This window comes from Orcinus orca, chromosome 16 (genome assembly GCF_937001465.1).
Source record: "Orcinus orca chromosome 16, mOrcOrc1.1, whole genome shotgun sequence".
Taxonomy (NCBI): Eukaryota; Metazoa; Chordata; class Mammalia; order Artiodactyla; family Delphinidae; genus Orcinus; species Orcinus orca.
The window spans coordinates 61,321,491-61,348,545 of NC_064574.1; the positions used below are offsets into that span (position 1 = coordinate 61,321,491).

At 39.2% G+C, this 27,055-nt stretch overlaps 1 protein-coding gene across 14 annotated transcripts in view; it reads left to right on the forward strand.

Annotated features, from left to right (window-relative positions):
• The window catches only part of MRTFB (myocardin related transcription factor B), a 281,630-nt gene that overhangs the window by 185,709 nt on the left and 68,866 nt on the right, over positions 1-27,055 (forward strand). The window contains exon 1 of one of the 14 annotated variants that reach the window (XM_033428776.2): positions 20,035-20,394. The exons of the other annotated variants lie outside the window; for them this stretch is intronic. Within the exon in view, the coding sequence (XP_033284667.1) occupies positions 20,274-20,394 (121 nt within the window). The 5' untranslated portion in view covers positions 20,035-20,273. Of the gene's footprint in view, positions 1-20,034; positions 20,395-27,055 lie in introns of those variants that run through there. 14 annotated transcript variants of the gene reach the window in all.

Consider the following 27,055-nt stretch of genomic DNA (forward strand, 5'->3'; position numbering starts at 1 on the left):
ATTTCCCTCATCCCCCACTTACGCCTCTGGCAACCACCTGTTTGTTCTCTGTATCTGTGACTATGTTTCTGTTTTGTTGTGGTTTGTTCATTTGATTGGATTTTTAGATTCCACATATAATGAAATCATATAGTATTTGTCTTTCTCTGACTTATTTCACTTAGCATAATATCCTGTAGGTCTATCAATGTTGTCACAAATGGCAATATTTCATACTTTCTTACGGCTGAATAATATTCCTGTGTGTGTGTTGTGTGTGTGTGCCATATCTTGTTTATACAGTCATCTATTGATGGGCACTTAAGTTGCTTCCATATCTTTGTTATTGTAGATAATGCTGTAATGAACTTAGGGATATATATATCTTTTTGAATTAGTGCTTTCATTTTCTTTGGGTAAATACATAGGAGTGGGATTGCTGGATCATATGGTAGTTCTATTTTTAATTTTTTGAGGAACTGCCATACTGTTTTTCTGCAGTGGTTGCACCAGTTTACATTCCCACCAACAGTGTACAGTACTAGAGTTCCCTTTTCTCCACATCCTAACCAACACTTGTTATTTGTTGTCTTTTTGATAATAGCCATTCTGGACAGATGAGAGGTGATATCTCATTGTGGTTTTGATTTGCATTTCCCTCATGATCAGTCGTGTTGAGTATCTTTCCATGTGTCTATTGGCCACTATATATGTTCTTTGGCAAAATGTCTACTCAGATCCTCTGCTCATGTTTTACTTGGGTTGTTTGTTTTGATGTTGGATTATTTGTATGAATTATTTGTATATTTTGGATATTAACCCCTTATTAGAGATATCATTTGCAAGTATCTTCTCCCATTCCATAGGCAGCCTTTTCATTTTGTTGAAAGTTCCCTTTGTTGTGTAAAAGCTTTTTAGTTTGATGTAATCCTACTTGTTTACTTTTGCTCTTGTTGCCCTTGCCTGAGGAGACAGGTCCAAAAATATTGCTAAGACCCATGTCAAAGAGCAGACTGCCTATGTTTTCTTCTAGTTTTATGGTTTTGGGTCTTAACATTTAAGTCTTTTGTCCATTTTGAGTTAATTTTTGTATATGGTGTAAGAAAGTGGTCCAGTTTGATTCTTTTGCATGTACCTGTCCAGTTTCCCCATCATTTATTGAAGAGGCTGTCTTTTCCCCATTCTACATTCTTGCCTCCTTTGTGGTAGCTTAATTGACCATATAAATGTGAGTTCATTTCTGGGCTCTCTGTTCTGTTTCGTTGATCTGTGTGTTTGTTTTTGTGCCAGTACCATAATGTTTTGGTGACTGTAGCTTTGTAGTACAGTTTGAAATAGGGAGCGTGATACCTCCAGTTTTGTTCTTTCTTAAGATTGCTTTGGGTATTCAGGGTCTTTTGCGTTTCCATACAAATTTTAGAATTATTTGTCCTAGTTCTGTGAAAAATGCCATTGGTATTTTGATAGGGATTGCATGGAATCTGTAGATTGCCTTGGGTAGTATGGTCATTTTAACTGTATTATTTTTCCTAATTCATGAGCATGGTGTATCTTTCCATCCATTTGTGTCATCTTTGATTTCTTTAAATTTCAATTTCTTTATAATTTTCTGAGTACAGATCTTTTACCTCCTTAGTTAGATTTATTCCTAGGTGTTTTATTCTTTTTGATACAATTGTAAATGGGATGGTTTTCTTAATTTCTCTTTCTGATAGCTTGTTGTTAGTATATAGAAACGTGGCCAATTTCCTTGTATGAATTTTGTATCCTGCAACTTTATCAAATTCATTGATGAGCCCTAGTAGTTTTTTGATGGCATTTCTAGGATTTTCTGTATATAGTATCATGTCATCTGCAAACAGTGATGGTTTTACTTCTTCCTTTCCAATTTGGATTCCTTTTATTTCTTTTTCTTATCTGATTGCTGTGGCTAGGACTTTGAATACTGTGTTCCATAAAAGCAGTGAGAGTGGGCATCCTTGTCTGATTCCTGATCTTAGAGGAAATGCTTTCAGCATTTTACCCTTGAATATGAGATTAGCTGTGGGCTTGTCAAATATGGCCTTTATGATGTTGATGTATGTTCCCTCTATACCCACTTTGTGGAGAGCTTTTATCATGAATGGATGTTGAATTTTGTCAGAAGCTTTTTCTGCATCTGGTGAGATGATCATATGATTTTTATTCTTCAATTGTTTAATGTGGTGTATCACATTGATTTGTGAACATTGAACTATCCTTGCATCCCTGGAATAAATCCCACTTGATCATGTTGTGTGATCCTTTTAATGTATTGTTAAGTTCAGTTTGCTTATATTTTGTTGAGGATTTTTGCACTTGTGTTCATCAGTGATATTGGCCTGTAATTGTGTGTGTGTGTGTGTGTGTGTGTGTGTGTGTGTGTGTGTGTGTGTGTGTTAGCTTCATCTGGTTTTGGTATTGAGGTGATTCTGGCCTGGTATAGAAGCAATCTGGTACAAACTGGTACAGAGTTCAGAAGCAATCCTTCCTCTGCATTTTTTTTGGAATAGTTTGAGGACAGTAGGTCCTCTTTACTCTTCTTTAAATGTTTGGTGGAATTCACCTGTGAAGCCATCTGTCCTGGACTTTTATTTGTTGGGAGTTTTTATTATTACTGACTTATTTTCATTTCTGGTAATCGGCCTATTCATATTTTCTTTTTCTTCAGTCTTGGGAGATGGTATATTTCTAGGAATTTGTACATACATTCCTTCTAAGATGTACATTTTATTGGCGTGTAATTGCTCACAGTAGTCTCTTATGATCCTTTGTATATCTGTGGTGTTGGTTATAATTTTTCCTTTTTCATTTCTGATTTTATTGATTTGGGCCATCTCTCTGTTTTCTTTATGAGACTGAATAAAGGTTTATCAATTTTGTTTATCTTTTCAAAGAACCAGCTCTTAGTTTCATTGATCTTTTCCTTTTTTTTTTTTGTCTTTTTCATTTATTTCTGCTCTGATCTTTATGATTTCTTTTCTTGTGCTAACTTTGGGTTTTGTTTGTTCTTTTTCTAGTTCCTTTAGGTATAAGGTTAGGATGTGTATTTGAGATGTTTCTTGTTTCCTGAGGTAGGTTTATATTGCTATAAGCTTCCGTCTTAGAACTGCTTTTGCTCATCCCATAGATTTTGGATTGTTATGTTTTCATTTTCATTTGTCTTCAGCTATTTTAGAATTTCCTCTTTGATTTCTTCAGTGATCCATTGATTGTTTAGTAGCATATTTTTTAGTCTGCATATGTTAGTGGTTTTTTGCAGTTTTTTCTTGTAGTTGATTTCTAGTCTCATGTGTTTGTGGTCGGAAAAGATGCTTAATATGATTTCAGTTTTCTTAAATTTACCAAGGCTTGTTTTGTGGCTTAACATATGAGCTAACCTGGAAAATGTTCCATGTGCACATGAAAAGAATGTGTATTCTGCCACTTTTGGATGGAATGTTCTGTATCTATATCTATTAAGTGTATTTGGTCTAATGTGTTTCTTAGGCTAGTGTTTCCTTATTGATATTCTCTTTATGATCTGTTCATTGATGTAAGTGGGATGTTAAAGTCCCCTACTATTAATTGCGTTACTGTCACTTTCTCCCTTTATGTCTGTTAATATTTGTCTTATATATTTAGGTGCTCCTGCTTTGGGTGCATATATTTTTACAATTGTTATATATTCTTCTTGGATTGATCCCTTGATCATTATGTAATGTCCTTTCAGCCCTTCTGTGTCTTTTGATGGGAACATTTAACCTGTTTACATTTAAAGTAATTATTGATGTATGTACTTTTTGCCCTTTTTTTTTTTTTTTTTTGCGGTACGCGGGCCTTTCACTGTTGTGGCCTCTCCCGTTGTGGAACACAGGCTCCGGACGCGCAGGCTCAGCAGCCGTGGCTCACGGGCCCAGCCGCTCCACGGCATGTGGGATCTTCCCGGACCAGGGCACGAACCCGTGTCCCCTGCATTGGCAGGTGGACTCCCAACCACTGCGCCACCAGGGAAGCCCACCATTTTTTAAAATTGTTTGGGGTTTGTATTCTTTTTTGTAGTTCTTTTGTGTTCCTTTCTTATTTTGTTCTCTTCCCTTGTGATTTGATGACTATTTAGTGTTATGTTCAGATTCTTTTCTCTTTGGTATGTGTACCTGTTTTAGATTTTTGTTTGTGGTTACCAGTGAGTTTTATATGTATGTGTATACACACACACACACAGTTATTTTAAGCTGCTGTTCTTTAAAGTTCAAACTCATTTTAACAACCCTGCATTTTTATTCCCCCCATCACCACCCACATTTAATGTTTTTGACCTCATATTTTACATCTTTTTGTTTTGTATGTCTCTTAACTACTTACTGAGGATATAGGTAATTTTACTACTTTTGTCTTTTAACCTTCCAGCTATCTTTATTAAGTGGCTAATCTTCTACCTTTATATTTGTCTTTACCAATGAGATTTTTCCTTTTGTAGTTTTCATATTTCTAGTTGTGGCCTTTTCTGCTTAGAGAAGTCCCTTTCCTGCAAAGCCAGTTTCATGGTTTTGCTTTGCTTGTCTGTAAAACTCTTGATCTCTCCTTCAAATCTGAATGATAGCCATGCCAGGTGGAGTATTCCTGGTTGTAGGGTTTTCCCTTTCATCAGTTTAAATATATCATGCTGCTCCCTCCTTGCCTATAGAGTTTCTGCTGAGAAGTCAGCTGTTAGCCTTCTGGGAGCTCTCTTGTATGTAACTAGTGGCTTTTCCCTTTCTGCTTTTAGTATTCTCTCTTCATATTTAATTTTTGCCACTTTAATTGCAATGTGTCTTTGAATTGACTTCTTTAGGTTGATCTTATTTGGGATTGTCTGTGGGACCTGGATGTCTTGTTTCTTTTCCCAGGTTAGGGAAGTTTTCAGCTGTTAGGTCTTCAAGTATATTCTCTTTCCCTTTCTCCCTATTTTTTCTTTCTGGGACTCCTATAATGTGAATGTTAGCACATTTGCTATGTCCCAGAGTTCTCTTAAACTGTTTTCATTTTTTTTTCCTCTTCTCTGTTCAGTTTGCATGATTTCTACTACTCTGCCGTCTAGCTTGTTGATCTGTTCCTCTGTGTCATCTAATCTGTTGATTCCTTCTAGTGTATTTTTTATTTCAGTTATTGTGTTCTTCAGCTCCGTTTGGTTCTTTATATTTTCTAACTCTTCGTTAAACTTCTCATTGTGTTCATCCATTCTTCTCTCGAGTTCTTTGAACATCTTTATGAACGTTACCCTGAACTCTTTATCAGATAGGTTGTTTGTCTCCATCTTGCTTAGTTCTTCTGGAGTTTTGTCTTGTTCCTTCATTTGTAGCACATTCGTCTGTTGCCTCTTTTTGCCTAATTCTGTATTTATTTCTGTGTATTTGGTAGATTGGTTACATTTTCTGATCTTGGAAAAGTGTCCTTATGTAAGAGATGTCCTTTGTGGCTATGTGCTCTAGGGATGCCCTCTAAGTGGGCTGCGTGGGCCCTTCTGGTGTGCCGGGTCAAACAACTATGGGCATGATGGTAGGGGTGATTGGCCCCTGACCCAGTTGCTTGCTTGGCCCTGCCTTGTATGGAGGCTGCCAGGCACTGATGAGTGGGGCTGGGTCCTGGCATGGCTGGATGCACAGCCCGAGGAGTTCTGGTGCTGGTGGGCAGGTTTGGGTCACAGGGTGGCTGGCTGCAGGGCCTAGGCATCCTGGAGGTGGTGTCATCTGCTTGTGGGCAGTCCTGGGCCCAGGGCTAGTGCTGGCCCAATTTGGATATTCCTTCATCTTTGTAGATTCATTAATTTATATTTTGAGTGTGTGATATATTCACAAGGTTCTGAAAGTCAAAACTGTACCAAAAATGGGGCTTCCCTGGTGGCGCCTGCCGCTGCAGGGGACACAGGTTCATGCCCCGGTCCAGGAAGATCCCACATGCTGCGGAGCGGCTAGGCCCGTGGGCCATGGCCGCTGAGCCTGTGCGTCTGGAGCCTGTGCTCCGCAACAGGAGAGGCCACAACAGTGAGAGAGGCCCGCGTACTGCAAAAAAAAAAAAACTGTACCAAAAATGATGTTCTCAGAAAAGTGTTGCTGCCTACATCTCCCTCCCATCCCATTTCCATCCCCTAATTCTTCCTCCCTGTTTCCCCACCCAAGGAAGGGGATTAATCTCATTAGTTTCTAGTTTACCCTTCCTTTCATTTTTTTCCTCCTGAAGCAGCTATAACTATACATTTTATTGTTCTCCCTTCTCCCTTATGCAAGAAGTAACATTGATACTGTTTTGTAGTTTGCTTTTTTTTTTCCACTTAACATATTCTGCAGGTCTCCTGGTATCAGTTCATGGAGATCTTCCTTAGTCCTTGTTACAGCTGTGTAGTATTCTGTGGTGTGGATGTACCATAGTTTATTCAACCATTCTCCTGTGTGTGGGCATTTAAGTTGTTTCCAGTATTTTGCAGTAACAAGCAAATTGCTATAGTAAATAACTTTTGGCATATACCATTTTATAATGTTGGAGGTGTATCCTTCAGGTAACTTCCTACATGTGGAATTGCTGAGTCAAAAGGTAAACGCATTTGTAGTTTTGTTAGATATTGCTAAGTTCCTCTTTCGAGGGGATGTACCAGTTTGCACCCCAATCAGCAATGTGTGAGAAATAAACATTTCCCCCACAGCCACACCTACAGAATGTGTTGTCATACTTTTTTGCCATCTGATGTTCTGATATAACTTTAATTGCACTTCTCTAATTATGAGTAAGGTCGAACATCTTTTCATATGCATAAGGGCCATTTCAGAATCTTTTTTTGGAGAAAAGTGTGAATTATCTGTTCATTTCTCTGTCGGGTTTTTAAACTCTTTCATTTTTACAGAGTTATTTATGTATTAAGGAGATTAGCCCTTCCTCTTCAGTGTTTTTGTTCTGTTTTTAACGTGGCCAGAATTTATCAGTCTTTTCTTTTTATTGCATTTGATTACGGGGTCATAGAAAACTTTCCCCTATGTCCAAGGATCCCATCAGTATTTACTTACAGTACTCATGGTTTGATTTTTTTTTATTTTAACATTTTCATCCCTGATCTACTTCAAGTTTATTTTTATCTAATCAGACTCTTTCTTCCTCCCCTATGTGACACTTTTTTTTTTTCTGTGTTTTCCTGGTTTGCCTTGGGTGTTTTTATTTTTTCCATATGAACTTAAGAATCACCTTGTCTAGCTCAATTAAAAACCTGTTGCTATTTTTATTGAAATTGCATTAAATGTGTAAATTAACTTAGAGACAACCAACATTTTAATAATGTGGTATTTTATCCTATTCATGAACAAGGATTATCTATGTGTTCAAGCCTACTTTTGTGTTTTTCAGTTTTGTGCATTTCTTGTTAAGTTTACTCCTGAGTTTTTGTCTTTTTGCTGTTATTAATGGAGTTTTCTCTACTATTATGCTCTGTAACGGCTTGCTTGTGTATCTGAAGCCTGTTGATTTCTGTATGTGCTTGAATTTATCCTCCTTGAAAGTTTGCCAGGTTTCTTGAATCTGTACTTTATGTATTTCATCAAATTTGGGGAGTTTTCAGGCATTATATTTGCAGTTATGTTTTCTGCCTCATTCTCTCTGCCCTCCTGGAACGCCAGCTGCGCATAACCTTGTGATATCCCAAGGGTCTCTAGGACTCTATTCTTTGTTTTTTTAATCTTTTTTCTCTGAGGCACATAGTTTATTTTCATTCTTTCATTTGTACTGATATAATGGTTTATGGATTTGAAATTTTCTCTGCTCACTGCTTTAAATATTTGCCATAGATTCTGATTATACCCCCCAAAACTATCTTTTTTAAAAAAATTCTTTCATTTCAGTTTGTGAGTTAATAGAAGATGTTATTAATCCTCTTTTTTGTGAGTTAATAGAAGATGTTATTAATTTCCAGGTAGACAAAACTTTTTAGTTTTTTATTTTATTAATAATTTTTAGCATTATTACATTGATATCAGAGTGTTGTTTATAATATTTTTTGTTTTATGGAATTCACTGGAGTTTTCTTTGTGACCTAATATATGATTTTTTGAATAGTCCATGTTTTTTGAGAAGGTGTCTTCTCTGTCATCAGGGTGTGAAGTTCACTGTATAGCAGTAAGATCTCCTTACTGATTATGCTGTTTTGGCCTTGTATATCCTTGCTTATTTTTTGTCTACTTCATCTGTCTTGTACTGAGCTTGGGAGATTAAAGTCTCCTGTTATTTGTGTGTTTTTGTCTACGTCACATTGCATCTCCTGTCTTTTTTGTTTTATAACAGTAATTATGTTGTTTTGTACATAGTCACAGCTGTTATAGCCTCATTGTTGAATCTGGCTTTTAGCATTAAAAGATGTCCTTTGTCCTGTAAAATGTTTTTCACTTGAATTTTATGTTTTCTGTGTTCAGGATCACTACCCCTTCACCATCCTCATCTGTACACACATCAGTCCACCCAAATCATGCAGGCCTGTCAGTCACAACGCTCCAGGTCACACCACTAGCATGCACATGAGAAATAACGCAGTTATTATATATGGGAATTATTTTATTTTACTTACTTTAATAGGTTGTTGTTTTTTGTCTTAAGATTCTTTAGAGCAATTCTGCTGCTCAGTTGTTTTCAGAGTTCAGACACCCAGGAAAATAATCTTCTACTGTATTAAAGTTTGTAAACAGTAGAGACTGTTTCAAAGTTATCCTATCACATCAAGGAATTTGTCTGTTTCCACAAGTGCCATTGTCTTTAAAAAAACAAATTTATTGAAGTATAATTGACATACAATATATTGCACATATTTAAAGTATTCAGCTTGAGGAGTTTTTTTTTTTTGCTTGAGTTTTGATATCACCATAATCAAGAACATTTTCATCACCCTTAAAAATTTCCTCATGCCCCGTTGTAACTGTTCTTCTTTCCACCACAGTCTCCAAGCAACCACTGATTTGCTTTCTGTCACTATATAGTTCGCATTTTCTAGAATTTTTTATAAAGGGAATCATGTGCTCTTTTTCTTGTCTGGCTTCATTCCTTCCGCCTAATTATTTTGAGATTTATCCATATCTTTGTTTATTATTCTTTTTTGGTGATTAGTATTCTATTGTATGGATACACCAAAATTTATTTATTCATTTACCTATATATGGATGGTCATTTGCAGTTTCTGGCTATTACAGATAAAGCTGCCAATAAAGTTCTATTGAAGAAACCATAGTTTCAAAAGCTAAGCATATACCTACTATATGACCAAGGCTTTATTCAAAAGAAAGGAGTATAATTATATACACAAAGATTTATACAAAAATGTTCATGACAGAATTATTCATAGTAGCTCAGAACTGAAAAGTACCCAAATGTCCATCAACAGGTGAATGGATAATCAAAATATGGTCTCTCCATACAATGAATTATTGCTCAGTAATAGAAAGGAACTAACTACTGATGTATGCAACAACATGGATGACTCTCAGAATCGTTATGCTTAGTGAAAGAACTCAAACACAAAAGACCACATACTGTATGATTTCATTTACTTGCAATTCTGGAAAAGGCAAACTACTCCATAATGATAGAGAGTAGATCAGTGATTACCTGAAGCTGGGTGTAGCAGAAGTATGTACTGCAAAGGGGCAAGAAGAAACTTTTGGGAATGATGAAAATGTTCTGTACCTCACATGGGACCATGGTTTCACAGGTGTGTACCTCCGTCAAAACTCACCAAATTATACACCTTAAATGGGTGTATCTCATTGTCTTTATGCCTCAGTAATCTTGATTTTTAAATGCCTGTCAGATACAACCAAAAAAATATAACAGGTAGCTTTAGTTGTTAGTTTCCTGTAAGGAAGGTGCTTATCAACTAGCCTGGACTACTGAATGTAAGAATTTACTTAATTAAAGAAAAACATGACCATGTGAACCTGATTTAAACACTGAGATGGCTCTCATGGGAGACAGAAAGATGAATGAGATGCAGTTGCAGCTTTTGAAGATTGTAAGGTTTACTAAGATGGGGAAGGGATATCAGGAATATGAAGAGCATCCAGACACACTGAAAGAAAGCATAGTGAAGCAGTGAAAAGCATCCCCGCCCCCAGAGGAGTGCCCTCTGGGTCTTCCAACCAGAACTGTTTACGTGAAGATACTTGCTGTTCGTAAATACACTTGATTGTCAAGGATTAAGACCTATGTAATATTTTTTACTTTTCTAATTGGAAAAAAAATTGCTAAAACAACTTCTTTTTCAACCAGGGTTCTGTGAGAAAATTAATCCCTATACATGTGATTAGAGTGACTGTTTTCTTAATTATCCCGAGGATGACATAGCTAGTACCATTCTAGACACATAGGAGAGAAGTTAATTCATTTTATACAGTGGATACCTTTGGATATTAGGGCCTAATTCTCTCACAGAACCCACTGAGAAAAGCTAGTAGTCTGCATCCGTACTGCCTAGGTTACAAATCCATCTTCTACTCCTTAAAAGCTGTGTAGCTGGAAAGTTACTTAACCGCTCAGTACCCCAGTATAAAAAGGAGAGAGTAGTAGATAGAGTTATTGAGAATAGTGAACTGAGTGGGTGTATGTGAAGTGCTTAGCATCATGTATAAATAAAGCACTTCAGTACACAGTAAGTGACATATAAACGTTAGTACCAGCGTCGTCATCATCTTCATTATTACTCACGGAAGGCTGAGTCCTCCCATGACAGGTATCATGAGTGTTCAGATCTGACTCTTCGGGGGTGTTCAGAGACATCCTGAAAAGCTTCTGAAAGAGATTGATACTGGAGCTAGTTCTTGCTTGGGTACAGTTTCCATGGGCAGAAATAGAGAATTTCAGGCAGAAGAAAAAACTTGAGCAAAGATAAGGAAAACTCAGAGTGTATCAGGAGGTAAAAGAAGCTTGATTTAGCTGAAGCATAGGCAACATGTCGGGGGTTAATAATGCTCCTCAGGAAGGTGGGAGACAAAGCATCAGTGGCTTTGAATGCCAAGATACGAAATGTGGGCGGAATTACACTGGTAGGGAGAGGCCTGGATGAATGTGGGTCGGTTGAGTGACATTCTGTTATTTACCCAGGCACCATTACTTGTGCAGGCGGTGTCCCAGGCACTGAGACTGTGAGGACGAGTGAGACAGCTTTGGTTTTATGGACCTACCTGAGGTCTAGGCTAAGCCCATTGCTTCCCTTTAAAACAAACAAACAAACAAACATCTTTGTTTTTCCAGCAAAGCCTAACTTACAAAATTAGAGATGATTTCGTCCTGAGTAGAGCATATAATCTTAACATCAAGGGTATTTTAACTGCAGAAGGAAAACTCATTTAGGAATTGCCATTTAGAAAGCAAGAAGCTCCTGAATGCAAAGTAGGGCACGTGTGTTTCTGTGTGCAGTGGTGGGTGTTTAGGGTTGACGGTTGATGCCAGCGCAATCTCAGTGGGCACAAAGGATCCTCGCGGAGAAGGTTCATTCATTGATCACAATTTTGTAAGTAGGTGGGAGGGAACTACAGTCCTGTCTGGATTCCCCTCTGCAAGAAGAAAGATTGCTTTTTCCTCAAAGACAGTAGGTGGGATGGGAGTTGGAAGGTGGAGTGGAGTTTATGTCTGAAGACCTCAATATTCATATTGAGGATCCCAAGTTACTTGCTGAGAAAGGTAAAAGGGTGGTTATGTAGCGTTGCCTTGAGGAAAATGGAGATGCTTTGGAACAGTGGCTCCGGTAATTCAAAGTAGAGTCAATAAGAGATAAAGGAAACATTTTGGAGCAGGGGTGAGGGCATGACATGATTTTATATTGAAATTGCATAGTCCTCTTGCCTCCTTAATTTCTCAAGCCAGGCTTGGTGTTATCTCCACCTTTTGTCGTGACTCCCAAGATGGCAAAATAGGATCCCCAGTCGGATTAGATAAACGAAGGCAAATGCTTAATTCTCACCTCAGGAAAATGTTGTGGAAGGTGAGCAGCAGAGTAAATGGGTCCCCTCTCCCCGTTTGAGTTATACGGTAAAGCAGTGGTTCACAAACTTAAGAAATGTACTGACCCTTTAAGAACAGTTAGGAGATGACTTAATGTTTATTAGTGTAATGTTGCGGAATTAGGTACAACTGTAAAAGAAGTATAAACTCCTTGTGCTTAGTAGCACTTACACAACTACAAAACAAGAACACTTTTGTATGTTATTTACAGAAATCTACAAAGATAATGAAATTCAAATCGGTGTTAATTTCCTGTGACACCTGCATTTCTGCATAAATGTGACTGCTGGACGCCTGACCGTGGTGCTCACTGCTGTCACCTAGGCTTAAGCCTGTGCTGCCCCCTGCCACGGTGCCTCGCTTCTCCCACGGTGCCTCGCTTCTCCCACCCGCTTCTCTGTTAAGACCGCTGCAGGCTGCTATCACTTTGCCTTCTCTAGGCCTGAATATGTCATCACCACAAGGTCCAGCTCTCTTTACTTTGCATTCTTATATGGCAACACTTGATTCTTTTTTCAAGGTTAACAAAATGAAAACACGAAATTTAAAAATTTTCCACAAAGAACTCATCCAAGAAGCCATCCTTGGATTCCTGAAAGTATGTCCTTGGGTTTGTTCTACCCAGTTCTCAGAGCCCATGGCTGACTACTTGGCTGTGATTAGTCACCTGGGGCGGTTTTTCTATTTCATTATTCCAGTTAAGTGAAAAAGTATCAGCAGGGTTCTCTGCAAGTATAAAAATTTCAGATTTAATCTAATACATGAAATCTCAAGTAGTAGAAAGACACCAGAAGGTGTTAAGTGCCAAACCAAAAAATGATGAACTTTATCTGCACCCTGCTGCAGCCTCAGAGGGTGGGGTTGGAAAACAGAATGAGTGTGGTGTGGTGGTTAGTGTGGTGGTCTGCACTTATGTCTGTGTGTATATGTCTTGCCGGAGAAACCGCAAGCCTAGCAGACAAGCAGCCATGGGGGAGACAGACAAAGGAGATCATTCCAGAAATGAGCCCCGACAGACTCCACCATCTGGGGAGTGCCAGTTTTGCCTGTCCTAGGAATTTTATATGCATTTTTTCCTGATTTTTGTAATCACAGAAAACAGCTACTGCTGTTGTTATCGTTAATGCACTGCTGTAGATGAGGCAGCCATGACACAAAGATGTTGCCACTTTTCCAAGACCTCATAGCTCTCACAACCGAATTATGTTTAACCCTGAAGTTGTATTCCTTCTGCAAAACCATCCTGGCTCTAACCTTCATAAAATCCATCTGTGATCTTAAATCCCGCTGAAATTAAATTACCAATTTTTCTTAAATACATGCCTCTGAAAATCACATGTCAGTTTAGTAAACAGGAAAAAAAAAACCCACAGGCTTTTGCTTTTGGTGAAAAGAATGTTGGAGTGAGAAAACCAGGATTAAGGATATGAGTTCACCAGCAGAGCGACTTGAAAACGCATCATTTCGTAGCTGAGCTGCACTTTCTCTTTTAACAAAACAAATATCGATACGTGTTTCCCTCAGAGCTGCTGAGGGTCAGGAAGATCCTCAGGATCCTGCTAAATTTACTTGTGATCTAAAAACCATGATCACAGACGGTGAACATTTGTTATTTTCTCATTGAGGGTTTCCTACATACAGTTCTTTCTTATTATCTTATTATTCTTTTCCTCAACAAAATAGGAAATACTGGCTTTCCCTCTTGTAAATTAAGCATTCTCAACAGGAATGAAAATTGGCTCTTGGGGTATAGGCAAAGAAATCTTTTTAATGTATAATGTACAGATACACATAGAGTACATATATACATACAGTAAATCTGTGATGCTAAAATTTCATGGAAAGTGATTTAAAAAATTATATTAAAAAGGGTCAGGAGCTGTGATGTAAAAAAGGTCGAGAAACACTATGGTAGTCAGTCTCCTTGTTACAGGCGCTGACCTCAGCATCAGGCTGGTCGTAACTGGGTGATGTGCCTTCCAGTCTTCGCTAGGACTCCATCCTCTTAACGTGTCACTCCTCCCATCTATGCTAAACCCTCAAAGCTGTAGTCATTTCATTCTCCCTTATAGTCCATAACTCAGAATTCAAGGAAGTCTGCTTTGAAGAAATATAATCTAAGGAAGGCTCTTGGTTGTAAATCTTCCAGCCAGTTGTCTGTGTTTATACATTTATAAGTAACTCTCAGGCTTAGAAGTAGAGAAAGGATTTGGATGACTTTCTCAAAGCTGATAAAGTGTATCCTCTCGTCTCTTGATTATCCGTACTAAAGATCTGGGGTTGGGGGGAGAAGACAAAGGACACCAGTAACTGAGATGCCGTCAGAATGCTGCGATTGAGTGGTGCCGTTGTCACGTGAGGTCCCGCCTGAGGAGGAGCTAAGAAACATGTCCTCCGCCTCACCCACTGCTTGCCCCGCCCCAGAGGAAGCTCTCTCCCCTCAGTGTAAGCAGAGGTTAATCAGCCAAGTGTTAATGGTCCAAATTCAGTCCTGAAAAACCTTGCCAGGGTTGCCGTTCACATCTTCAGAGAGGACAAGGCAAACACAGGAGGGCAGTGCCTCTGCATTCTAGGATGAAAGATTATGATAAGCACAGATCACAAACGCAACTATCAGGCTGTTTGGCCCTGTTGTAGTGTTCAGTTATGCTACAATACTTAGTTGCTCAAATCACTGATATTCTTTCAAAATCTTATCTTAGAAGTGTTAGAAAAATGTATCCCTCCTCATGAAACAGTCGTTTCCATAATCTCTTCATATCTGCAGTACTATTCAATATCCATGTATTTAAACGTGGTAAAAATGAAGGACTTTTAAGATATGCTGTCTGATTTCACAGATAGCACTCTGTACTTGTCCTTGTTTACAAAAAATATTTTAAATTATCAATATTATCAAACTGGGCTTAATAATTATGAAATTATTGGAATTTACCATACCATTTAGTAATTGTCTAAAGTTATGTTTTATAGTGGCATTTGTAATGTTAAAAAGGAGAAAATTAAGGATCAAATATGTATTTTACTGAAAATATGACACCCTTAGGAAAAAAATTTAGGTGTAACCTGGACTGAAATTTTTCTCCCTAAATACGTCCAATCTGACTGACTATGACTCCATAAATGTTGTAATACTGTGCTCAGACTGTGTGAAGGAAGCCCCAAAGTGCCGGCATCTTCTTCAGTGAATGTTCACCTGAGGACCTGTTCCAAAGCACCCAGAGGTGGAAGGCAAAAAGAAAAGGGCATCTTCCTCGATCCCAAGGTCCAGAATGCTGCAGGAGAAGTACAGACAGTACTTAGTATTTAGCAGTCTCTTTGCATTCTGTGACTAATTATTTTATTTATTACTTTTATTTTATTCATTATTTTGGGATATTTTTACGTTGGCGGAACATTGCCCAGTTGGTAACATCCTCAGGTTTTTCCTTACTGAAGCACAGCACCATCACAATGATAGTCTTTCTTGTCAGCAGTTTTATAGACGTATATTGACTCTGCCAGGTTTTTGTGTAGTTCCCTTGAGCCATGTTTGTTTCTGTTCTGATTCCCTGAGGCCTTTCTTGGATTGTCCTAGTCTCCAAGCCATACAGTTTTTCTCACGCTTATTAAATATCTATGCTTGGGGTAGTGGGAAAATTGACTTGATTTATGGTACTCTCTTTCATACTAAAACAGCTCTTTTGAGTGTAGACACAAACACTGTGGAAGCATATTTATCAGAGCCAAAGTGAATTTAATCACCTATCGTTTGATGTTAAACGCCACTCGTGACAATAGAGCCAAGTGCCACTGAAGATGATGTAGCACATAAGGAACAAGGGCAGACCTACCGGAAAGCAGTTCACATGATAACTGTGGGCTTCTCCTACCAGGAGAGAAGGCAGGTCTCCTTCCTCCCTCCAGCCCTAATTCAATTCAAGAGACATTATGTGGGGCTGAGCAAGGCAGCTGCCCCGTGGGAGTGGGGGCAGCAGTCCAGTGCCACGCTTCAGAGCCAGTGGGTGAGCAGACATCTGCCTTGGGTTTGGCCACAGCAGTGACAGTAATGGGATGGACGGGGTATCCATGAGTGGGGTGGCAGAGACCATGGGACAAGATTCTCACTATAGGAGGAGGAGTTTACAAATATAGAAAAGAAAGAAACTGAGAATGACCCTGTGGGGTTGGACTGGAATTGGAGGCATTGGGGTGAACCCATGGTTTTCAATATACATAAATACAGATGTACATACTTAAATACAGGTCTGTATTTACATCTGTTAATAGAGACGTAAATATATTTGTGTTTACACACACAGAGACATAAACTCACACATATTTCCTACCTCTGACTACAGAAAAGGCCTGGGAACAGTGACACCCAAATAGCATTGAGCACACCTAGCTTGGTTTCTCAACAGAGCAGGAAAAGTAAAAGGCGAGCCTGGAACATCTCATGCCGAAAAGTAAGCAAGTGCTCAAAGTGCTCAGAACAGTAAGACGCTGAAGCCGGCTCAAAGGGATTCCCACTGGCCAAACCTGGAATTATTTGAATTATTTTTGAGCATCAAAATAAATAATGATAGGAACATGTTATAACCCATTGAAAGAAGTAGGAGTCGTGAGTCCATGCTGATATAAACAGATAACATAAACTGAATAAAGAGAATTTTTTCTTACAGTAGGATGTGCCACTAATAAATGTAGAAGGAATGATAGAATTTTCAAAATCATCATTTGGAGTCATTCTAGTAATAAATAGCTCAGCCCCATGAAATAATTAATTACAAAGAGAAAAATTAACTTTGTAGTGAAGAAACCTGGCCAATACCATTTTAATAAATTGAAATAAACATCATCAGCTATGAGACAAATTGAATTTGTGCACTACCTGATGGGATGCAAAGAACACATTACATTGCTTCTGTGGTATTCCTGCCAAAGATATTCCTGCCACGACTGGTATGTAATCACGAAGACACATCAAACGAACTCAAACTGAGAGTAATTCTACCGAGTAACGAGCCTGTAATCTTCAAAAGTCAAGGAAAGAAATATCAGGAAAGACTGAGGAACTAACTGTTCAAGATGGAAGAAAACTAAAGAGACTTGAAAACTCAGTGCCATATGTGATTCTGGTTTGGGTCCTTCTGCTATAAAGGATGTTGTCGGGACAACTGGTAGAACTTGAATGGAGTCTGTGGATTAGGTGGCAATGATATATCAGTGTTAATTTCATGGTATTGATGGTCATATTGCGGTTAGGTGGGAGAATAGCCTTGTTTGTAGGAATTATAAACCAGAGCACTTAGGGTAAAGAGGTGTCGTGTCAGAGCCTTCTCGCAGATGGTTCAGGGGAAAAAGGCTTTTTGAATTTGAAATTATTTCAAAATTTTTAAAATAGCAAAATAAATGTTCTTTTAGGCATATTCATCACTAGAGAAATTATTATTCCCTTTCAAAACTACAAAGGCAAGACTTTTCATACAAATCTATAGCCAGAAAATGTTTCCTTATTGAGATCTTTTATATTTATTAGAAACAAAAATAATAAGACTACAGAGGATCCTTAAAAGAGAATTGTATTACTTTTTAACATACTAAACACACATACACATGGCCAATAAAGAATTTTTAAATGGATGGTGTAGCTCTGGATTTACTTAGGTTTCTAAACTTGTGGCCAAAAAATTGGGTACAATTTTATAAACAACATCCTGAAAAGGAGAATGTTGGGGTTTATTGTTTTTATTGTTATTTTTGCAAAGCAATTAAAAATGTAGGCTCTGGAACCAAGCTGCCTGTTTGGAATCCTGGCCACCACTTATGAGATATGTGATCTCTGACAAAATATTTGATTTTCCTGTGCCTCAGTTTTCTCATCTGTAAATCAGGATAACAACACTGAACTCACAGGTCTGTCAACAGAATAAATGAGATAATATATGAAGAGCACTTAGACGGTGTTGTGCACTACAACTTTGTTCAGAGCACTAAACAAAGTTGGCTGCTATTGTTATTATTTCAGGAAAAGTAAATTGCTTTCATAAAAGCACTCTAGTATGATTATGTTGCCTTCCTTCTCCCTCATCAGGAGTAGAATTACGTGAAGGCAATGAAAGTCATGGTCTCTGCTCTTAAACCTGTCCCAAGATCAAACTAAAGCGTGGAAATGGAGCATGTTTTAGAAGACAGCAGGCATTGCAATGCCATAGAAAAAAGATGTAGGCTTTGGAGAACTAAGATGTTGTTTGAATTCCAGATCTGCTGCTTACAAGCTCTGTAACTTTGGTCTTGGTCTGTAAAATGTCTAGAATGTACAAATAATCATAGTGATCACAAAGGGCTATTAGGGGTTAAATGAGATAAACTTGGTAAAACTTTCGGCACACCGACCCAAAGAATGTCCACAGAAAATGATGGGTTTTTTTCTTACTCCTTTAAAGGTGTAGGAACAGTTAATTTAGAAGAATGGAGGCCTTCGGATCAGAAGTAGTAGCAGAGCATTTGAGGGCATTTTTTGAGAAGTGTGTTAAGGTCGTCGCAGTTTGTTCCTGCAGGGGTTTAGACTACCAACGATGGACTTAAATTGCCTCAGAAGGAATTTCAGTTGACAAGAAGCATGTCATGTGTTGTGTAATCCCATTCTTGAGAGATGCTGGAGAAGGATAGATAACTATCTTTCTAGAACAGCACAGATTTAGTGCACACCAGCCTTGGAAGCAGGGACAAAGGAAAGAATCTTCATCCAGTCCCCATCTCTGTTATATGTTGAAGAGAACATTGATTTTTCTGGCTGTAAAAATGTAAGCCTTTCTTTATCCCACAAAAGGATCATGTCACATGCACATTCAAAGTGTATGCGTGTATTTTCTTTTAAAGAGAAAATGTGCTTCCTTTAAAGAACACATAGCTGTTCATCTAAAAATTAGTGACTCTTGGTCACTGACCTAGGACTTCTTTAGAACTCTGAGTAATTATCAAAAGAAGAGCTCTGAGTATTATCTTCTGCTTTCATTCATTCACTTAGTCATGCAACAAGTATTTGTTGAGAACTCCCTAATATTCCAGGCACTCTGTTAGATGTTGATTATTTAAAAAGTGAACAAAGCAAAAGCAGATCTCTCATGGAGGGAGGATTCAGTCTCCTGTGCTTACAACCTCTAATGGGTTTTATGGGACCTCTTTGCAAAGGAGCATACTTCAAACCATGAAAATCAGATTCTTTTGGCTACAGCGGTAGACAGATAGATGTTTGGTGTGTAGCAAAGCAGGCATTTCCACTTTGCCTGGAGTTGCCTTACCTGCACATTTCCTTCAGGCAGCGTCCCTGTGCCTAGTGGGCAGCCAGGTGACCTGGGGAAACGGTGCCCGTTGATAGCTCACGTGAAATTAAACTTGGCTGCTTGCTGGTGGAACCTGTTATGAACTAGAAGCTCTCAGTGTCTGCCTTTAATACAGGGGAGGAGATTTTCTTCCTTAGCACAATCATGGCGATGTTAACTCTCTCGGCCGACTAGTGGCACAAAGGAAAACTGCCGCCCGGGTCTGCATTGGCGAAGGCAGAGAGCTGCAGTTACGGTCATTCCCTGTGACAGAGAGAACCGGCTGTGGCTGGGAGAGCCGGCAACGGCAAAAAGCACACCACGAAAGCAGTGTGGTGGTGACATGCTTCTGTTTTTATCCAGATATGCTAGTAACATGTTTATTCAGTGTGGTGCCTCTGCTGAGATAAGACCCTCTTCCTTCGGGTGCTTTAGACCGCCGTTTGTTTAGCTGGAGAACTTAATGAGTAATGGATGTGCTTGGCTGGCTGATAGAAAGTATTTCCACAGCCTGTGGCTGTGTTTATAGAGAGCCGGAGAGAGACCACAGGCAGCAATTTGTCTTCTTAGGTATCAGCAAAGTCTTGTCTTTTAACAACTAGAGGATTTATTTTTAACTGCTTGAGTCAGTGTTTGTCAGATGACGCGGACCATCAAACTGCAGATTGAAGTCCCCAGTGCGGGGGAAGCTGGGCTGGCTGGGAAAAGGGGTGGGATTTCAGCATCATCGTGCTTCCGTGCCTCTGCCTCCCAACGTGGGAGAGAGTTTCGGGCTTCCAGCAGCAGGAGTCGATTCGCAGGTCCAGCTGGCAACTAAAGGGTAACGGCTCCTTCAGCTGCTTGAAGACATAATTGCCCAGTGATCGGGGTATTGTGAGGAGCCACCCAGGACCCCGGGACCAGAGGATTCCGAGCGCTGGCCTCTGCTGTTTGGCAGACTGAGTTTTTCTCTTGCTTGATGCTGCCTGTCTCCAGAAGCCTCTCACCATGATCGATAGCTCCAAGAAGCAGCAACAGGGCTTCCCGGAGATTTTAGCTGCTGGCGATTTCGAGCCACTAAAAGAAAAGGAATGCCTTGAAGGGAGCAACCAGAAAAGTCTCAAGGAAGGTCAGTCTGTCTGTGGACAGGGGCAGAACTGCCAAATTCATACTCTCATCAACCAGGCTGAGCGTGTGTGTCTGCTTCCCATGCCGTGTGTCTGCTCTCTCTCCACTCACGTACCTTACACGCTCTAAGTTCTTTGAAATGAAAGCTTAATGCTGTTCTTGGTAGCCCTTTCTGAAGATTCATTCACTGATAGGACTCCAGGGAGGTGGCAGTAACTGATAGAGTAAGGGGACTTACGAAGCCAGTCCTCATTTCGGTGAAATCCTGCCAGGCTCGTTCTGTCGATTTTCTCATGTCCTCTAATTTTTTTGCTTCCCCCCACCTCACTTTAGGAGAGGCCATTTCCTTTTCAGTGTTATGCAGAACGCTGCTTCTTTTACATTGAGGAACACGTAGTTCCAGGGAAATGATTTCTTTTCCCAATTAACATGTTTATGGTTTTTATTGTTTAAAAGCAGGAAGGTAGCTAGCTCTTTCTTAATTGTATCCTTAAATGATTGGTTTAATTGGTTATAATGCACATTGCACCATCATTTTGTTTTGTTTTTTAGGCACATTGCGTAGTTTTGTCGTTTTTTAACAAAGCAAAGAGTAAGCTTAAGAATGCTGTCAGTGATTGTTAGTGGCCACCACGCAGGTACCTCCCTGACTGATTTAAGAAAAATGTCCAAAGTTCTGGGCACTGCTGTCCTGTGTCCTGGTACACTGAAGTGTGGCAAGACCAGTGCCCAGTGTGCTTTACTACAGCAGCTGGAGACCAGGGACCATGGAGTAAGAAATTCAGAATCTTCAGAGAATAAGTTTTTTCTGAATTTGAGATATGAAAGTCACCCCTCTTGATGCTTGTTTAATTTGAAATTTGATTTTCTAGTGTTCTTTGGGAGGAAAACTCCCCACAATAACCATCAGCTGCCCCCTCACCTCTCCACCGGCTCTTCCTCGTCTTCTGGAGACCCAGACAGTAAATATAGTTGTCTGCCCAAGCAGCAGTCTGAGCTTCTTCCAAAATGATATTCCTTCTTTTCTTTTTCATACATTTAGAAAAGGAGAATGTGGTGACGGATCGTTGCATATTTAAACAATAAGAAGAAGGAACGATAGTTGTTTTCTTATTGGAGTTGAACTTCTTTTGGGTACTGGTTGAAACAAACATGTAGATGGAAACAAAGGACACACAATGAAGTATCGATAGCTGCTGCCAGGAACCAGACAGCGGGGTTGCCCCCGCTTGTGCGCTGCAGGTCTTCTTGTAGACTCTCGTAAAATCAACACCGGTAGAGCTTCTAGGGCACGTTCTAGAGACTCACTGAGGAGAACTTAATTTTTTTAAATCAGTAACTTAAAAAGGGGATTATCTATGTATCATTTAAGTCAAGTTCTAGTGTTAAGCTCCTATTAACATCATAAATTTTTAACAATTTTTACGCTACTTGAAAAACCGGGAAAAGTGGAGGAAAATGCAATTGGAGAAATAAAAAGATGTTACAACAACAGTATGATAAGGAGTGTAGAGAGCAAGAATTAAAAATATAAAAACAGGGTAGGAGAATTATCAACAGGAACAGCAAAACTGCCTTGAGATGATTACGTAATGTATCGATTCTTTCCCTAACAGTTGTGACCATGCTTTGAATTTATACATGTGCTGTAGTATAATGTCACAAAGCAAGAGCATGGACTCTGAAGTGAGATATACTTGGGATCAAATCCCATTTTCTAGCTCTGTGACCCTAGACAAGTTCACTGCTCTGAGCCTTAATTTCCTCCTTTGTACAATGAAGATAAACAATACCTACTTCATAGTGTCTTTATGAGATACCCAGTTTCATGCCAGTTTGCCACCCCTCTTCTAATTTTTTTAACCCTTTGTTACTTTTCCTTTCTATTTAAAATTTAATTTTTAAAATCTTGTGTATTTTGGCAAAATAGAGAAGTACTTACATATCTTACTGTCATGTAAATTCATCAGTATAAAGAGGTGTACAGGGACAGAACTTTCATATTTTTAAACACTCCTCAGAAATGACTGGATGATAAAATTCATCTACCTCACCACAGTTGCACTGAACTAGGCTTCGCTTTCTATCTCAACAGACTGTATTTCTACTTATTTTTTGCTAGCGATAGGGCTGAGGGGGGAAAAAAAAAAAGAGAGATATCAAAGGTGATCTGTACCTCAAAGGGAGTGACACCGAAAGAGGATTAGACCTGAGTTTAATTAGAACAGAAAAAATAGGAGAAATTTTGCAGAAAGCTACTTTTTTTCCTTGGTGTCCTCTGAAAATGACTACGTTCCTTTGCAGGGTTGAACTCCTGGAATTCAGTGTGTCACAGTCACTGCCTGCAGATGAGCACCAGCGGTGACCTTATCAGACTCTTGGGACAGGCCACTGCTGAGCTGCTTCTGCTGCTAGGTCCTGGGTCATATGTCAGTTTTATTAATCTGAAAGCTTATTGATACGGCAGCAATGTTCAAACACTAAAATGCCCCAGAGTCTAATTAGATCCTATGCTGTCTTGTCAAAAGACAAATTTCTGACTATTTAGTCATGTCTGTGGTTTATGCCTCGTGTTAAGGGATACTAATTTAAAATACTACCTTTCACATAAGTAATATTTGATGTTCCACTCATTTGTGGCAGTGTCTGAATCAAAAGTTTTCAGGTAATGAAGGAAGAATAGATTTTGGTCCATTCCATTCTCATCGTAGCGACACAGCCAGGTCTCTGGCGTTTGTGATGGTGTCTGCTGCGAGGGGTGGGAGGTCGACCTCTGCTTCTCAAGTAGTTGCTCTCGTTCTTGCTTCTTTGGGGACATTTTAGAATTCCTGTTATTGTTGACAGTGCTAATTAGCTGAAATTATTATTAGGGGGAAAAACAGATTTTGTAAGCAGATAATCATAGGTTTCAAAGTTTATGTGACACCTTAGCAAGAAAATTTAGTAATACCTGTTGAAAGTTTAAGGGAAAAATGTTCCAAGTGTCAACCACCTGTGAATAGTTGTCACCACATACCAGAGAATTCTTTGGATAATAAAGCATATCTCCTCACAGTTTTGTTAATGCTTATATAAACTTTTTGATAAATACCAACCCACATATATAGTTGGAGAATTTAATTATTTTCTGCTTCAGGTGAGAAATAGCAACAAATGTCATGAATTCTAATCAACTTCAAAATAGAACATTTTCCTTAGACTGGTTTCTTTTGTCAAAGCAGCAGTAGGGAATCTCACCTTTTGACTTATCCACAAAAGGTTTAGAACATTTTTTAATAGGGCTCATCACAGATGAGATTTAAATTTAATTTCTCGTTCTAACAACTAAAGGATATTACACATCACTGACTTGACGACTTACAAACTAATAATCATGAAACTTGAGGGGAAAAATCAAATAAATTGAGATGTTTAATTCAGATAAGTGGTTTAATATGAAGCGTTACTGAGATAATGAATCATAATGCCAGTGCCACCAGCTAGTTATATCCCGTATTTATCCAAGACAAAATGGTAGCAAATCAATTTAAAGAGGAAAAATTGATGTTCGATATACGGAGCTCTCTAATGGGGAAAATGAAACACCAAAGAAAGAAAGCTGGCTTGTGTATTAACTACTTTGACTAAACTACCTGCTCTAACAAACAACCCCCAAACTCAGTGTTTTAACCGATCAAAGCGCATTTCTTGCTCAAAACATAGTCCCAGGTGGGTTGGGCAGCTATCCTAGTCAGCCATCCTCTAAGAAATGACTCGGGGATCTGGGCTCCTTTTATTGTGTGGCTCAGCTGTGGCTGGTGGGGAGAAGAGCTACTGCTTTGGGGAACCACATTCCCAATTCTGTCGTAGACTGGCTAGTAACAGTTGTGATAAAGCATGTGAAAGTTTGTGGCAGACTGCATCATAGACAGCGGAGTGGGTTAATGGGGTGCGCTGGGACATGGCTATAGGCGATCCATGTATGAAAAAATGCACATTTGTCTGAGATATTCTGAGCAGTTCAACCTAGGGAAAATAGACTAAATAAATACCTTTATTAAAGCACCAAAACTTTTCTAAGTGACAAATTATCTCATACATACTCTACCTGCACTGTCCATTAGCCTCATATGGCTGTTCAGATTTACATTTAAAATCATTAAAAATGAAGTAAAATTTTTTAAAATTTACCTCCTCAGCCACATTCTCCACATTTCAGTTACTCAGACGCCACACCTGGTTAGTGGCTTCTGTATAGAACCATGCAGATTATAAACCATTTCCATCACTGCTGGACGTTCTCTTGGAAAGCTGCTCACCCCAGCTTTGCAGGTCCAGAGTCTCTTAAAACCCAGTCCCTGTGCCACTTCCTAAAGAAAGTCACCTGATCCTATCAGCTAAAAATAATTCCTTCTCTATCATATACTCCCAGTAACTTGCTCTGCATCTTTTTATGGCATGTCACCTTTTGCTACTGTAGTATGTGTCTGTACTATCTTCACTATTAGACCATAATATTTCTTGGAGATACTGTCATTGTTTGGATGATTTTTATACCTCACTCCCAGTGCCCTGCATCTCAAAGATACATTACTATTATGCAATAAGTTTTTGAAGAATATTATACCCCTCTCTGCCTTCTTAAACAATATAGTTTGAACTGTTACCTTCAGATATAATTTAAAATTCAATTATAAATTAATGGCTAACCCAAAATGTAATGCATTGGTGCCTTAAGTCATTGTTGAGGTGTATAAAACTGTTTGCCCATGCACAGAATGATCCCTAGATCATTACTGGATTACTAGAATCATTGTTTATTATTTGATTTTTGTCATCTGCCACGTTCGGCTGCTTTTCGCTTTTCTGACCTGCTGCTTCTAATCTTCCAAGTAAGCAACAAATAAACAAAATGTAATAGTGGAATCCTGATTGTGTTGTTGATTCAATTAAAATGTATTGAGTCATACTGGGAGAAGCAGACAAATAAGCAGTTAAAACAGAGAATGCTACCGAGCCTTCTTCTGTAAGTAAAGCACGTGAACTTTGCAGCATCTATTTTTATTTCTTTGGGAATTTCTTCTTTCTTTGTTTTCTGCCAGTGTTCTACATAACTGAAAGTGTTGTACAAGTGAGGCATTGCTAAATTAATGGGTCTTTTAAAAATAAATTTGAAGTGTACGATACGGTCCTTAAAATAAATTCAAATAACATACAGGTATGAAGGAAAAAGTAGAAGATTCTTTTTCCCAGATGTAATTCAGTGTCTTTTAAAAATGGGTATATGCTGCCTTTGAGATGAAATTATGTAATTTAACTTTTTATTGGAAATCATTTTATTTGGCAGAAGTTTGAGTGCTTCTCCACAGCATCACTCTAGAGGTTGTAAACCTCTACAAGCAATGGCATTCAGGGAGCTCACAGCCTGCAGTGGGAAACTGAATGATCATTTAGAAGTTAAAATACACACACACATAAAAGACATAGCAGAAGAAACCTCTATCTGCTTTAGTCCAAATGAGTGAGGATCACAGACTGAGCGCCAGGCGTCTCTCTTGTGCTTCAGACCTGCACGGTCATCTACATCCCTGACGGCTCCAGTAGGCCCCTTACTTCTTCCCATGAAACACATTGCTCCAGGGCTTCCTGTCTCTCCGTCAGTGGCACCTCCGTCCCCCCATTAGCTCACGGCAGGAACCCAAAATGGGAGTGATCCCTGATACCTTCCTTGACCTTCTCCTCATAGCCTGTCACCAAATCTGGTTATCGAATCTGTCAATTCTACCTCAAAAATATTTCATTTCTCAACAGCACTGTTTCACCACAGCCCCACCCTTATCCAGGTCCCCTTCCTCAAATAGAATCTCAGCAGGAATCTTTACTCAAGTAGAGATAGAGCTGCCCAGCTGATCTCCGCCTACACTCTGGCCGCCTTCAGCAAGTGAGGCCCTGCCTCTGTGCTACTTCTCTCTCTCTCCACAGCTGTTCTCTCCCAGAACGCCTCTGCCTGCCCACCCATCGCCACCCCATCCCCACCCGATTGGCCTGAACAACTGCAGCTCATCCTTTGATCTGCATCATCGTGCACAGTTGCTCTCACATTAGGATTGCACACAAGTTGTGTCCCAAGTTCACTGTTCTCCTTATGTTTTTGTGGGCAAATTGGCACATGTGTGTGTAGGTATACATATATAACGTTGAACAACGTGGGAGTTAAGGGCGCCAGCCTCCCACCCCCCTGCCATGCGCAGTCAAAAATCTGAGTACTGTTCTCTCTGCCTCAGAAACAAAGGAATTGACAGATGACTCAACCTAGGGCAGGAAACCAAAACGGTTTGGGTAAAATCAGGACTCAGACCCTAATTCTTTTGATTCCACATATCGTGATCTCTAATCAAACACAAACTTTGCCCCCACTTAGTTAAAGATGTGTAAAATGAAAATACAGGTACTGTATTTATTGAAAAAAAAGTCCACGTGTAAGTGGACCTGTGCAGTTCAAAGCCATGTTGTTCAAGAGTCAACTCTGTGTGTGTGTGTGTGTGTGTGTGTGTATGTGTATGTCCCATTCCTGAATCCACAAAATGGGAAGAAAAACCAGGATATTGAGCCAGGATCAAATGACCTCAAGAGAGTAGCATGTGCTTATTATTCTGGGAAAAACAGGAGGTAAATAATATTCC